This window comes from Antechinus flavipes, chromosome 2, assembly GCF_016432865.1.
Source record: "Antechinus flavipes isolate AdamAnt ecotype Samford, QLD, Australia chromosome 2, AdamAnt_v2, whole genome shotgun sequence".
In the NCBI taxonomy this organism is placed as follows: Eukaryota; Metazoa; Chordata; class Mammalia; order Dasyuromorphia; family Dasyuridae; genus Antechinus; species Antechinus flavipes.
In genome coordinates, this window is record NC_067399.1 from 439,337,423 (window position 1) to 439,351,261 (window position 13,839).

General features: G+C 34.2%; 1 protein-coding gene across 3 annotated transcripts in view; it reads right to left on the minus strand.

The window, feature by feature from the left end:
- PIGU (phosphatidylinositol glycan anchor biosynthesis class U) overlaps positions 1 to 13,839 on the minus strand; it is a 125,660-nt gene that overhangs the window by 48,685 nt on the left and 63,136 nt on the right. For all 3 annotated transcript variants that reach the window (XM_051979158.1, XM_051979159.1, XM_051979157.1), the window contains 2 exons: positions 13,443 to 13,552; positions 12,145 to 12,245 (listed from right to left, as the gene is read on the minus strand). In XM_051979158.1, the coding sequence (XP_051835118.1) occupies positions 12,145 to 12,245; positions 13,443 to 13,552 (211 nt within the window). The remainder of the gene's footprint in view (positions 1 to 12,144; positions 12,246 to 13,442; positions 13,553 to 13,839) is intronic.

Below are 13,839 nucleotides of genomic sequence, written 5' to 3' on the forward strand. Positions count from 1 at the left end.
TTTGATCTAATTTATTGTTACAATAAAGAATATTTCTCTATCAGATTCTCTTGATTTTTAGTGGAGTTATGTCAAAAATGAGGAAGAGGCTGGGTAGGGGAAGGGAAGGAAGGGAAAGAAAGAGTACAGAATGTTGCATATGCTAGCCAATGTGATCATTTTGTCAGTTTTGCTTAAATGGTTTTCTTTATTACAAGGGAAAGTTAAATGGAAAGGAATATATCAAAGAATGACTACCCTATAAAAACAAAAGTCATCAATGAAACATTTCTGCAGAAGAAAGACATGGAAAAAATTTCCTTCATGGAAAAAAATGGGGGACTACTAGACAAAGTACTGAATATTATTCAGATACAGTCTCTATCAAATTTGTTTGCTTTTCTTTATCAAAAGGGAGAGTTCAATCTGAAGGAAGTATAAGAAATGAATGTGAAATAAAGATAAAAGGTATGAATAAAATAACCTTAGAAGCTGTAAACTGTCTAACCATTCTGGGAAGCAATTTGGAATTATACTAAGAAAATAACTAAAATATCCCTATCTTTAATCCATAAATCCTAATAAATTTTATGCATAAATATATACATATATATCACATCCCAAGAAGATCAAAGAGAAAAGTATACATCAAAAATATACATATAAAATAATAATAGTAGTGCTTTTTGTTGTAACAAAAAATGTAAACAAAACTTATGACCATTTATTAGAGAATACTTAAATTAATTATAGCCCATGAATATAAAGGAATATACCATAAGAAAAACTGACTATGAAGTATAGAGAGAAACATAGGAAGATTTATAAAAACAGATACAAAATGAAGTAAAGCAGAACCAGGAAAGCAATATATACAATGACTACATCAATATAAATAAACAGTATTAATATATAAACAACAAAACAATCAAAACTAAATACTATGAAATTATAGTGACCAAGCTTGACTCCAAAGAAGAAATATGATAAGGCAACCTGTTTGCAGAAGTGAGAGACTATGGGAATGTATATAATATCTAGCTCTTTCAATGTATTGGTTACTTTTGCTGAATTTTTTCTTTCCTCTTTTTAAATGTTTGTTCTTTGAAAGAGGAAAGGGAAAAGGATATGCTGGAAAAAGTTGATGATGACCAAAAATGAAAAGACATTAAAATATTTTTTAAGCATACATGATAACTATAACAAAGAAAATGGAAAGGAAAACAAGAAAATAAAACTGAATGCTGTGTAACTATAATGATCAAGCTGAATCTGGAAAAAGAGATGAGAAAAAAATATCCCTCTCCTTCCATAAGAGGTGAGAACCTATGAATGTGGAAGATTGCAAATAATATCAGATATGGCTCATGTTTCAGCTTATTTGTTTTTTTTTTTCTTCTGATTTTTATTAAAACCTTTTTTTTTCTTTGTTACAAGGCTTCAAAGGCTTGTTGCTTGATGATGTTTATTTGGGAATGAATGAGATATAAAAATAAAAGAAACCAATAATATTTAGAGAGGATGGAAGGCTGAGAGAAAACTTTTAATACAATGCTTTTGGAACCATGCATTAGTAATAATGCCAGACATTTTATGGTGTTTTAAGATTTGCAAAGTATTTTTCTAAAAACACCATTGAGAAATATGTAGTATAAATTATTATTATTGTCACTTTTTTCTAGAGATGAGGAAGCTCAGATTTTAAAAAACTAAATGATTATACAGCTAGCTATTTATAGCTATATACAGCTACAGGTATCTAAGGCAGGCTTTGAAACATTATCTTCTGAGTGAAGGGTCAATACTTTACTATAGATATATGTCTTTAAATATTACTATGATCCTATGATAAAATTTTAAAATTAAAAAAAATTTAATCAATTACATGTAAACAAAAATTTTTAACATTTGTCTTTTAAATTTCTCAGTTCCAAATTCTCTCCCTTCCTTGAGAAGGTAAGCAATTTGATTCTACATGAGCAGTCATGGAAAACATTTCTATATTAGCCATATTTTAAAAGAAAACAACAAAAAAACTAAGAATAAAGAAAGTTTTAAAAATATTTCTAATATTATAGCAACTGTTTAAAATTTCTTAAGACTAATGTTGAATTACAGCCTTTTTTGGAAACTGCAAAACTCCATCATTATTTATGTCCATTTGCAGCAGCCAAGCTGCTGAACATATTCATATATTTTAAAAATTAAAATGAATTAATTTTAATTATTTCATAAAGTTAATTTGTTATTTTTGAAACAATCACCAATTTTCAGAAGCTAGCTTCACTTAGTAGTTGATAATTCATAAAAACTTTTATTTCTATAAATCACCACCAAGAATCAATAAAACTGATAAATACCCTTTAAAAATAACAAATTAGATGAAATATTTGGTCATTAGACATATAAGACACTTGTTCAGTGATAACTTAATTGATGTTTTGTCAATGTGTAGGATTATTTACGTAACTAACTAGTACTTGTGCTCTTGAGCCCAAAATATCCAGTTTGTTATCAATCACGCAAACCCAAACTGCTGACAAATAGGGTCTATCTTTAAGATTTAATGAATAATTTCCTCAATTAATAACCAAAAAAGCCATTATTTCATTGTTAAAGAGATAGACAGATATACACACACTTCAATAGTCTTTCCATTAATTTTGTTTGTTTTCTCAGGGTTTTTTCCCCCAGACATAAATAGGACCTTATGAGATAGTAGAACAAAGAAATTTACAAAGTGAAAGTATTTGAAATCTTAGGAGGAAAAAAAGATTTGTTAATTACAGAAGACAAAAGAACTTTTGAATAATTCAATCTTTGAGGCAACAGAGTTACAGGATATGTAAACCAAAAATTGAACCAATTTTGATGAGGGAACTGTTAGAAAGTAGAGGGTAGAGGAAATAGATGGCAACTGAAATGGCAAAAGATTAAAGACAATTCATTGTGGATTGAAACAGTCTTCCCTTTGTTAACTAGTTTCTGTTACAATGTCATGAATCCATGATAATCAATAAATATAACAATAATGTGTTCTCTTCTAGCCAAGTCAATGATCATCATCAGAGGACACCACATTCATGTGTATGAGCATGAGCCAGGGACCATCTCATATCAGCAACAGAATAAGCAGGAGATAAGCTCCTGACAATATTCCTGAAAAGATACCCTGGATTATCAGTCAATCAACAAACATTTATTAAATGCTTACTATGTGCCAGACACTGTGCTAGGAACTGGGGATAGATATAAAGACAAAAAGATGAAACAATCTCTGCTCTCAAAAAACTCATAGTCACCATCAGGCCTATGGACTCCTTGGAATGTTTTTAAAAGCAAAAAATTAAATACATATTATAAAGGAAATCAATTATAATATTGAAACAGTTATCAAAATTAAAATAAAAAAATTCACAGATCCCAAAGAACCCCTTTCCAACAGGAAATCACTGGAATTTATTGAGTAGGAGAATGTTATGGTCAGAACTGTGCAAAAGATGCCACAAAACCTGTCTAGAGTTTTGAAGAAAATATTAATCAAATATAGTTAGGGAAAACTAGCAGGAAAGAGTCAAGTTCTCAGTGGAATGATTTCCTATGGAAAAAGAAAACAAGCTCTGTGGGGGGAAGGGGGGAGAGGGGGGTGCGCGCGGTGCGCACACAAGTGCACATTTGCTTAGGACAGGAGGCTTAAAATCAGGGCCATCAAATTCCAATTTTACTATTAAAAAAAAAAGAATTTAGTCTGTTTTTGCCCTGGGATAAACAGAGGAAATAAAAAAATAATTTTTTTTACTCTACGCAAAAGCACATCTATAAGGATTTGTCTCAGGAAAAATATCTTTTCTTGACCTTATGACAGATTAAATGGTCAAATATTATAAAATAAAGTAGCAGAGTAGAACCTGTGCCTTTTATATCTTAAGTACTTCTCCTGGGTTATGTAATTCTCTTTTCCTGTATATAATGCATGTAGAGACAGTTAAAGAAAGGCAAAGAAACCCCAAAATTTGAAACCATATCAGAAAGTATTACCTTCTGAACCGAAAACTGAGAATAATCAACTGAACAGATAGGATTAGAGAACAGCAGACATCTGCCAAGGAAGAAACTCACTCAAAATGATTTGTGTTGACGAGAAGACTAGGGTGGTGCCTAATCAGTGAGGGAGGCCACGGGAGTTCCATGTACTTGATGATTTGCTAATAGTCCATGAAAGTTGAGCTCTGATTCAGAGAAACATGGGAAGATGCATGTGAACTGATGCAAAGCAAAAAAATAAAATAAAATCAGGAGAACAATATATATAACGACAAAAGGCAGATGAACTAAGATTAAGTACAATGATCAATTTTGTTCCTGGAAAAGAAATGACAAAATATATTTCTTTTTATTTGACATGGAGGTGAAGGAATATGGGAGTAAAATGTTGCATATGTTGTGAGACAGTCATTCTGTCAGTTGCTTTTTAAAAATTTTTTCTTTGTTACAAAGAAAGGCTATGGAATGGGGATATATACCAGGAAATGACTAAGATGAAAAATTATAAACTAAAACATTTTTTAAGGATCTAAAAATGAGATCTATGGAGTAGAAACATGTTGTACAGGTAGACCATCAGGAAAAATACTACTAGAATTTGTTGCTGACGGTACAAAATTCTCTAGCCTTTGTGAGAATGGGAACAATCTAGCCATGGAAAGAGGTTCAGAAGCAGGTGTGGTCGGTTTCAGGACAGGTGTTATGTGGGCATACACAGTATATGTGGGAGTTAGATAAATGTATGTATCAATAAAAAGTGAGAGAAAGAAAGAGAGAGAGAGGAAAATCCAGATTATTAGAAAGGGTGAAGATGTGTAGAAAGAAACCAGGAGCCTTTTCCACTTTTTCTTAATTTTAAAGTACTTTCTTCCCTCTGAGATTATCTCCAATTTAGTCCTTTATATAGGTAGCTTGTATACAGTTATTTGCATGTTGTCTCCTTTGCTAGACATCCGCAGCACTTAGCATATTGCTTGGGCCAACAATAAGTGCTTATTAAATAAGTAGGTGATTGATTAAATCAGAAGGAGCAGAAAAGAGGAAGTCTTATGTGTATTCAGAAAGATAATAAAATATATACATATAAACTTATGCAAAATAAAGTGTGTAGAAACAGGAGAACAATTTGTACAAAAATAATAACATTTTGAGACAATTCTGAAAGTCTTAAGAAGTCTGAAAACAAGACGATCAACCACAATAACAAAAGACTCAAGATGAAACATGCTGCTCATCTACTTTCAGAAGTAATGGACTCAGGACAGACACTTTTTTGGGGGGAATAGAGAGGGGGGTGATAGGGCCAATGTGAGAGTTCTTTTTCCTTGACTGTAAATGTCTTAACAAGTTTTGTTTTTCTTACGTTCCTCAATGTGGGTGGAGATGAGAGAGAATGCAGACATTCATGAAAATAACACTCAATTTTTTAAAAGAAGCTATTAAATTGGATAATTATTTGGGGAGAGGGGAATAAAAGTAATGTTTAGATACTTTTATGCAGCCAAATGGTCAAATCTAGTGTCCAGAACAAAGGAAGTGATAATTTTATATGTGTCCTTCATTACCTGATAACAACTGGACTTCAGTTCTGAAAATATCTTAAAAGAAACATCTGATGACCTAGAATTTATATTAGCCAAGATAATAATGAGACCAAAACCATACCAACAAAAGGACTATAAGAAAGAAATGTTCAGTCTAAAAAAGCTTACATTTTTGCTTGCCATCTAGGGGAGGGGGTGGAGGGAGGGAAAAAATCAGAACAGAAGTGAATGCAAGGGATAATGTTGTAAAAAATTACCCTGGCATGAGTTCTATCAATAAAAAGTTATTTAAAAAAAAAAGGCTTACATTTAGGGAAGATATAACCACCATCTTTTAATCAGATGAAGGGCTGTCACATGAAAGAAATTAAACTTGCTCAGCTTGGTCTCAGGTGGCAAATATGATGGGTAGACCTCAGATTGGCTAGGATGACAGTAAAAGATAATGATGAATGTTGGAGGGGATGTGGGAAAACTGGGACACTGAAACATTGTTGGTGGAATTGTGAATGCATCCAACCATTCTGGAGAGCGATTTGGAACTGTGCTCAAAAAGTTATGAAACTGTGCATACCCTTTGATTCAGCAGTGTTTCTACTGGGTTTATATCCCAAAGAGATCTTAAAGGAGGGAAAGGGACCTGTGTGCAAAAATTGTTTGTGGCAGCCCTTTTTGTAGTGGCTAGAAACTAGAAATTGAATGGATGACCATCAAGTGGAGAATGGCTGAATAAATTGTGGTATATAAATGTTATGGAATATTATTGTTCTGTAAGAAATGACCAGCAGGATGATTTAAAAGAGGCCTGGAGAGACTTACATGAACTAATGGTGAGTGAAATGAGCAGAACCAGGAAATCATTATATACTTCAACAACAATACTATATGATGGACTTGCCTCTCTTCAACAATGAAATGAACCAAATCAGTTCCAATTGTTCAGTAATGAAGAGAACCAGCTACACCCAGCGAAAGAACTATGGGAAATAGTGTGGACCACAACATAGCATTTCTACTCCTTCTGTTTTGTCCGCTTGCATTTTTGTTTTCCTTCTCTTTTACCTTATTTCTAAATCTGATTTTCTTGTGCAGCAAGATAACTGTATAAATATGTATACATATATTGCACTGAACATATACTTTCACATATTTAACATGTATTGGTCTACCTGCCATCTAGGGGAGAGGGTAGGGGAAAGGAGGGGAAAAGTTGGAACAGAAGGTTTTGCAAGGGTCAATGCTGAAAAATACCCATGCATATATCTTGTAAATAAAAAGCTATAATAAAAAAAAATATGATGGGTAGAATTAACAGGAGGTAGATTTCAGCTCAACATAAAATTTCCAACAAAAGAATAGGCTGAATTGCCTGTTTTGTAGGCAATCAAGAAAAGGTCAAGAGACCAATTTCTATAAAGTCTTTACAGGAGATTCACCTTTCATGGCGTGAGTGAACTATATGATCTATTCCATGTTCACAAAGGAAGAAAAGGATAGCATCATGGGAAAAAATGCAAATTTTTAATAGTAGTAAAAGAAATGGAAACCAAAACATTTGTAAGAATCTTACAAAACAGTACACCTCATACTGGCAGGGCTGTGAGGAGAGGGAGGGAGGAGAGAAGGGGGAAGGAAAGAGAGAGAAGGAGGGAGCAAAAGAAGGGAAGAGACAGACAGACAGAGAGATACACCGAGAGAGATAGAATTGGGGTAGAGTTAACTACAGGTCTTTTCCAGAGAATAATAGGGAAACATAGAACAAGAATAACAAAGCTGCATGTAGACTTGTTTAGATCCAGTAATTCCACTTGCATAAGTATATACAGGAAAGTAACTGAGATAAAATCTAAAAAGATGTGCTTAGCAGGATTACTTAAAATGGCAACAACTGACTATTTTTGTCTATACTAGCAGCTTGCACTTTCAATCATTTCCTCTCTTTTCTGGTCATTCTCCTTAGTCTACCTTGTCCTTTCCCACTTGCTAAAAACCCCAAAGTCCCAACCAAAAGCTATTCCTTCACTGTATTTTCTGCTCCATGAGCAACAAGCTTACTTTCATCTTAAATATTTTATTTTCCCATTCCTTCCATTGTCTGGCTCTCACTGAGATCTGGCTTCTCCTAATGACACATTTTCCTTAGCCTCCCTTTCTAATTGAACATTGGTTCTCTGAATCATTGGTCATGGTGAGGGAATCAGCATAATCCTTGCTCTACTACTTTCAGACTTTTCTATCACATTCATTCAGTAACTTCCCCTTCTTTGAAGTTCTTTCAAGCAACATTAGCTGATAGCTATCAAAATGCTGAAAGATGTTATCGCCTGACCTTTTGGCCACTCTTCCTTTTTCAATGATTTCAGTACCTGGCTCATGTTTTTCTCTCTTCCCCACCTATTGTCCTCATAATAGGAAACTTTAACATATTGATTCCTCATCAAAAACCTGATTTCCTAGTTCTCCAACTTATTCATTCCATAATCTACTATTTCATCCTCAACCAAAGATGACCATACCCCTGATACATGTATTATCATAATATACTCCCTCCATGTTCATAAACTCTGAAGTTCCCTTATCTGATTACAATCTATTGGCTTTCTATATGCCTTCCAATACCAAGCTTTGTTCTTCATCTCTACCATGACCTCTAATTCCTTAATCTTTCAATTCTCTCCCAAGCTATTACTCCTGCACTAGCTACACTCACCTCTTTTACCCAACTTAATCCCTTGGTGAATAAATTCAATTCTACAGTGTGCTCTACTCTTGAGTCCCTTGCCCCTTTATTACATTGCTGATTGCACTCTGCCAAGCTTCAGTCTTAGATCACTACAACCATCCCTTGACTTCCCTCCTATATACATGCTACCAAAGATAAAGGAAATAATGCAACTGTCCTGACTGATACCACTACAAATACATAAATGTCAATTGGGCTTTCACTGCTGTTAAGTATTTTTTTCACACTTCTCCAATTAGCTCATTATCACACTAACCACAGTAGGTCTTTCAAACCTTTTTAATCCCTCCTCAAACCTCCCATAATCTAAGCCCACACATATCTCAGCTCAGAACCTTGTCCCATATTTTACTGAAAAAGAAAAAAATGAAGCATCCATGTCAAGCTCCCTCTTCTTCTCTTCTCTTCTCATATCATGAAGATGCCTTCAACTCTGTATCACATAGAGGCATCCCTTCTCTTTATCAAAGCGAATCCCCTATATGTACAAGTGATTCCATCATACCCCATCTTCTTTAACTATTGCCTGTTCTATCATTCCCACTTTCTTAATTATTTTCAATCTCTCTGTCAACTAGTTGTTTCCCTGTTGTCTACAAACATGCTCATATCTCCCACAATCTCAAAAAGCCCTCACTTGATCCATCCCCACTAACTTCCCATATCTCTTTCACTTGAGAAGAGTGACTGTAATAGATGCCTCTACTTTCTCTCTTCTACTTTTTTTTTTAACCTTCCTACATTTTGGCTTTCTGCCTCATAATGTAACTGAAATTGCCCTCTTCAAAGTTGCCAATGATCATTTAGTTGTCAAATTGAATGGCTTTTTCTCAATTTTTATCCTTCTTATCTTCTCTGAAGTCTTTGACACTGTTCTATCACATTCATTCAGTAACTTCCCCTTCTTTGAAGTTCTTTCAAGCAACATTAGCTGATAGCTATCAAAATGCTGAAAGATGTTATCGCCTGACCTTTTGGCCACTCTTCCTTTTTCAATGATTTCAGTACCTGGCTCATGTTTTTCTCTCTTCCCCACCTATTGTCCTCATAATAGGAAACTTTAACATATTGATTCCTCATCAAAAACCTGATTTCCTAGTTCTCCAACTTATTCATTCCATAATCTACTATTTCATCCTCAACCAAAGATGACCATACCCCTGATACATGTATTATCATAATATACTCCCTCCATGTTCATAAACTCTGAAGTTCCCTTATCTGATTACAATCTATTGGCTTTCTATATGCCTTCCAATACCAAGCTTTGTTCTTCATCTCTACCATGACCTCTAATTCCTTAATCTTTCAATTCTCTCCCAAGCTATTACTCCTGCACTAGCTACACTCACCTCTTTTACCCAACTTAATCCCTTGGTGAATAAATTCAATTCTACAGTGTGCTCTACTCTTGAGTCCCTTGCCCCTTTATTACATTGCTGATTGCACTCTGCCAAGCTTCAGTCTTAGATCACTACAACCATCCCTTGACTTCCCTCCTATATACATGCTACCAAAGATAAAGGAAATAATGCAACTGTCCTGACTGATACCACTACAAATACATAAATGTCAATTGGGCTTTCACTGCTGTTAAGTATTTTTTTCACACTTCTCCAATTAGCTCATTATCACACTAACCACAGTAGGTCTTTCAAACCTTTTTAATCCCTCCTCAAACCTCCCATAATCTAAGCCCACACATATCTCAGCTCAGAACCTTGTCCCATATTTTACTGAAAAAGAAAAAAATGAAGCATCCATGTCAAGCTCCCTCTTCTTCTCTTCTCTTCTCATATCATGAAGATGCCTTCAACTCTGTATCACATAGAGGCATCCCTTCTCTTTATCAAAGCGAATCCCCTATATGTACAAGTGATTCCATCATACCCCATCTTCTTTAACTATTGCCTGTTCTATCATTCCCACTTTCTTAATTATTTTCAATCTCTCTGTCAACTAGTTGTTTCCCTGTTGTCTACAAACATGCTCATATCTCCCACAATCTCAAAAAGCCCTCACTTGATCCATCCCCACTAACTTCCCATATCTCTTTCACTTGAGAAGAGTGACTGTAATAGATGCCTCTACTTTCTCTCTTCTACTTTTTTTTTTAACCTTCCTACATTTTGGCTTTCTGCCTCATAATGTAACTGAAATTGCCCTCTTCAAAGTTGCCAATGATCATTTAGTTGTCAAATTGAATGGCTTTTTCTCAATTTTTATCCTTCTTATCTTCTCTGAAGTCTTTGACACTGTTCAACATTCTCTCCTCCTTCTCCCTAGGCTTTTGGGATATGTTTTTTATGGTTTTCCTTCTACCTATTTCTCTGCAAGATCTTTATTCATTTCATTCCCATTAACAGTGAGTATCCCATAAGGCTCTATCCTAGGCATTCTTCTCTTTTTATAGTATTTCACTTGATGTCATCTGTTTCCACATATTCAACTATCATCTCTCTACTGATATTCCTCAAATCTACTTATCCAGCTGTAAACTTTCTGCAGACCTGCACAACTGCATCTCCAACTGCCTTTTAGACATTCCAGATGGGATGTCCTATAGATATCTTAAAATCAACATGCCTCAAACTGAACTCATTATCTTTTCCCACACATATCACATCTCTCCTAAAAAATGCACCATAGTAACAGAAGGGTTAAGAAAACTGCACATACCGGCATACTATAGTGAGATAAAGGCTATAGTTATACATATAATGCTATTATACAATGAACATAAGATACTAAGGACAGACTGAATATGAGGGAGTAAAATTCTGCAAACACACTAATGAAGGTTGTCCAAAAATTGAGATGTGAACAATTTAAGAATACTGAATTCTTTGTACTTACTTATTTTTATATATTTTAATATTATATGTAGTTACTTACAAAATTCTAGGAGCTACATAAAACTAAATTAGATAGCTGATTACTACGCAGAAGATAGGATGAATGAGAAAGCAATAGCAAGTATTAAATGTTTAATGGCAAAGATTCAGTTTGCACTGTAAGCAACCTGATCAAAGACCAAAAACCCTCATGGTTTTTCCATACTTAGCTGGTGTGTCAGTGTAGTCATTCCACTTAGAACAAGTCCTTCAAGGAAAAGATTCCGACTTTAAAGGATCAAGAAAATACTGTACATAGCAGAATGCCTTGGGTTTTTCCCATGAGACCCACTGAAAATGGAAATCACAAGATGATTCTTATATATGTAAATCCATCTTTGGGAAACAGCCATTTTTGAGCTAACATTTCCAAATGCCAGCACTTATTCACTTCGGGTTAGAATGTAGACTAAATGGATTATTACAAAAAATGTCAAATGTCTACCTGACACAATTCAGGGACAAATAAAACATTCAGCCAGCTATACATATAGCAACACATATCCCCTGATAAGACAGACCTGTTTGTGTCAAACATCACTCAAAGGAAACAATTCATTTCAAAAGATGAGCCTTTACAATAACATATAGAAGTTGGTTGTTTGCCTCAGATAATTTTAAGTATTAAAACTAACAGTAAAGAATTAGTTGGAACAAAGAAAAGGAAAGATATTTGTCCATCAACTTTGCTATCATTAATATAAGAGACTATACAAAATAAGTTATTTACCTGGAACTCTCCAAAAATTGTTTGTGTGCATTTGGGGCTAGCTGTTTTTACCTAACTTTACTGTTAAATTCTTCATCTTATGCAGTATATTTATAAAAATGAATCAATTTTCATGTTCATGATGTTAGGAAACTTCATGTATAATTATAACAACCATAATAATAATTAGCATTTATACAATATTTAAAATTTATACACTTAGTACCTTACCTTTAACTGTAGTCAAAATGAAGAAAGCAATGATGGTGTTGTTTATGGCACAAGTGGACTTAGCAACACAAGATAATACTGTGTAGGGATTTAAAAGATAGCTAGGAAAGAACACATAAACACACTCAGCATGATAATTATTGCTCACTACAAGCATTATCCACAGTCTTGACTTTTTGCCACATCCTCTCAAAATGTATTCAGTAAGACTGCAACTATCTCTGAAATGTTACATTCTAGGCAAAGAAAATATTACTTCACTAGATTCCTCATACTCATTCATAGTCCAGGAAAAGCCTTTGCAGAAAAATCAAGGGGCAATATGCTATGTTATCAAGTCTCCACACACTGATTATTTCTTTTGAATTGTTACAAATACCTCAGATTCACAGCAGGGCTCACTGAGATGGACATCAAGGATACATTTTGTATATGTGGTATACAAGTTCAAATGCTGTACAACTTTAAACAATATTTTAAATTCTACTGAAGGAAATAAATTGATGGAGGGGGGAAAAGATACCCAGAACAGCCTTAAAATATGAGGGAATCTGAAGGTGAATAATTTATAAATACATTGACATATAAATACATTTAACAAAGCAAATTATAAAAGAAATGGGTTTAACGTGTGGCCAAACAGTGACCATACCTTTTAAGCAATTCAATCTGAAAAGATCTGGGCCTATTCCAGGAATGAACTCTCTTTACATGCACAAATTTTTTATCAATTCACATTTGCAACTCTCAGGAATAAAAGTTACCCCCTAAAAGAATCAAAACCACTGGCAAGAAGTATTATGTGGGATCGAGTATTTGCCTAGTGAGGAAGTTCTATAATACTACTTCTGGGCAGCATCATAATTTCAAAAAGAATTATACATTTACTAAGTCAAAGGGTGAATCAGAGGCTAACAGAAGAGAAACCTCCCAGCCTGTTTTAAGTTCTAAGTATGCATATATTAAGAGGTATGAAATAAGTAGTTATATAAAAAATAGATATTATTCTAACGGAAAATTTTCTACAGAAATAATGGTCACAGAAGAAGGGAGTTAAATCATCAAAACTAAAAAAATATATATATTTATAAAACATCTATTTTTGAATATCATTCTACCAAGAAAGAGAATAAATAGTTCTGTCTCTATGCCTTGCCAGTCAAAAACAGGACTATAGAATATATCTAATGACTAAGACATTTGCATTTCCAAATAGCTAATAAACATGGTGAATTCTAATCATATTTTTTCCTTCTTGTTTGCTGGCTTAAAGCCCTATTCTACTGGGAAATACTTACAACAGTGCTACTTTGAGGGGGATATAACGCATTTCCATAGGGGTCCGTATGAGTTCAGCCACATCCGAGGCATATTGGTCCAATTCAAGAAGTAGTTTCTGCTTTTTAACCTGGAAAAAGGCAAACAGTAGAGAATCAGTAAATGTTAAGGACCATGCCTAAATGTAAAGGGGCTCCCACAGCTGTGAATCGTAAGGAATTGCAAGTCAGCCTTTACTGACGCAGATATTGCTTGTGAATTGGGAATGAAATAAATTGGAGGCAAGAGGGAAGAGGAGAGAGGTCAGAGAATGCAACTGCCTCTCTGTCTCATATCATTATTATCTTCTCACATGAAGGGATCTATTCTGTTAGTCAGAATTAGATTCCCCAGCAGCCACTAACAGGTGCCTCCTGT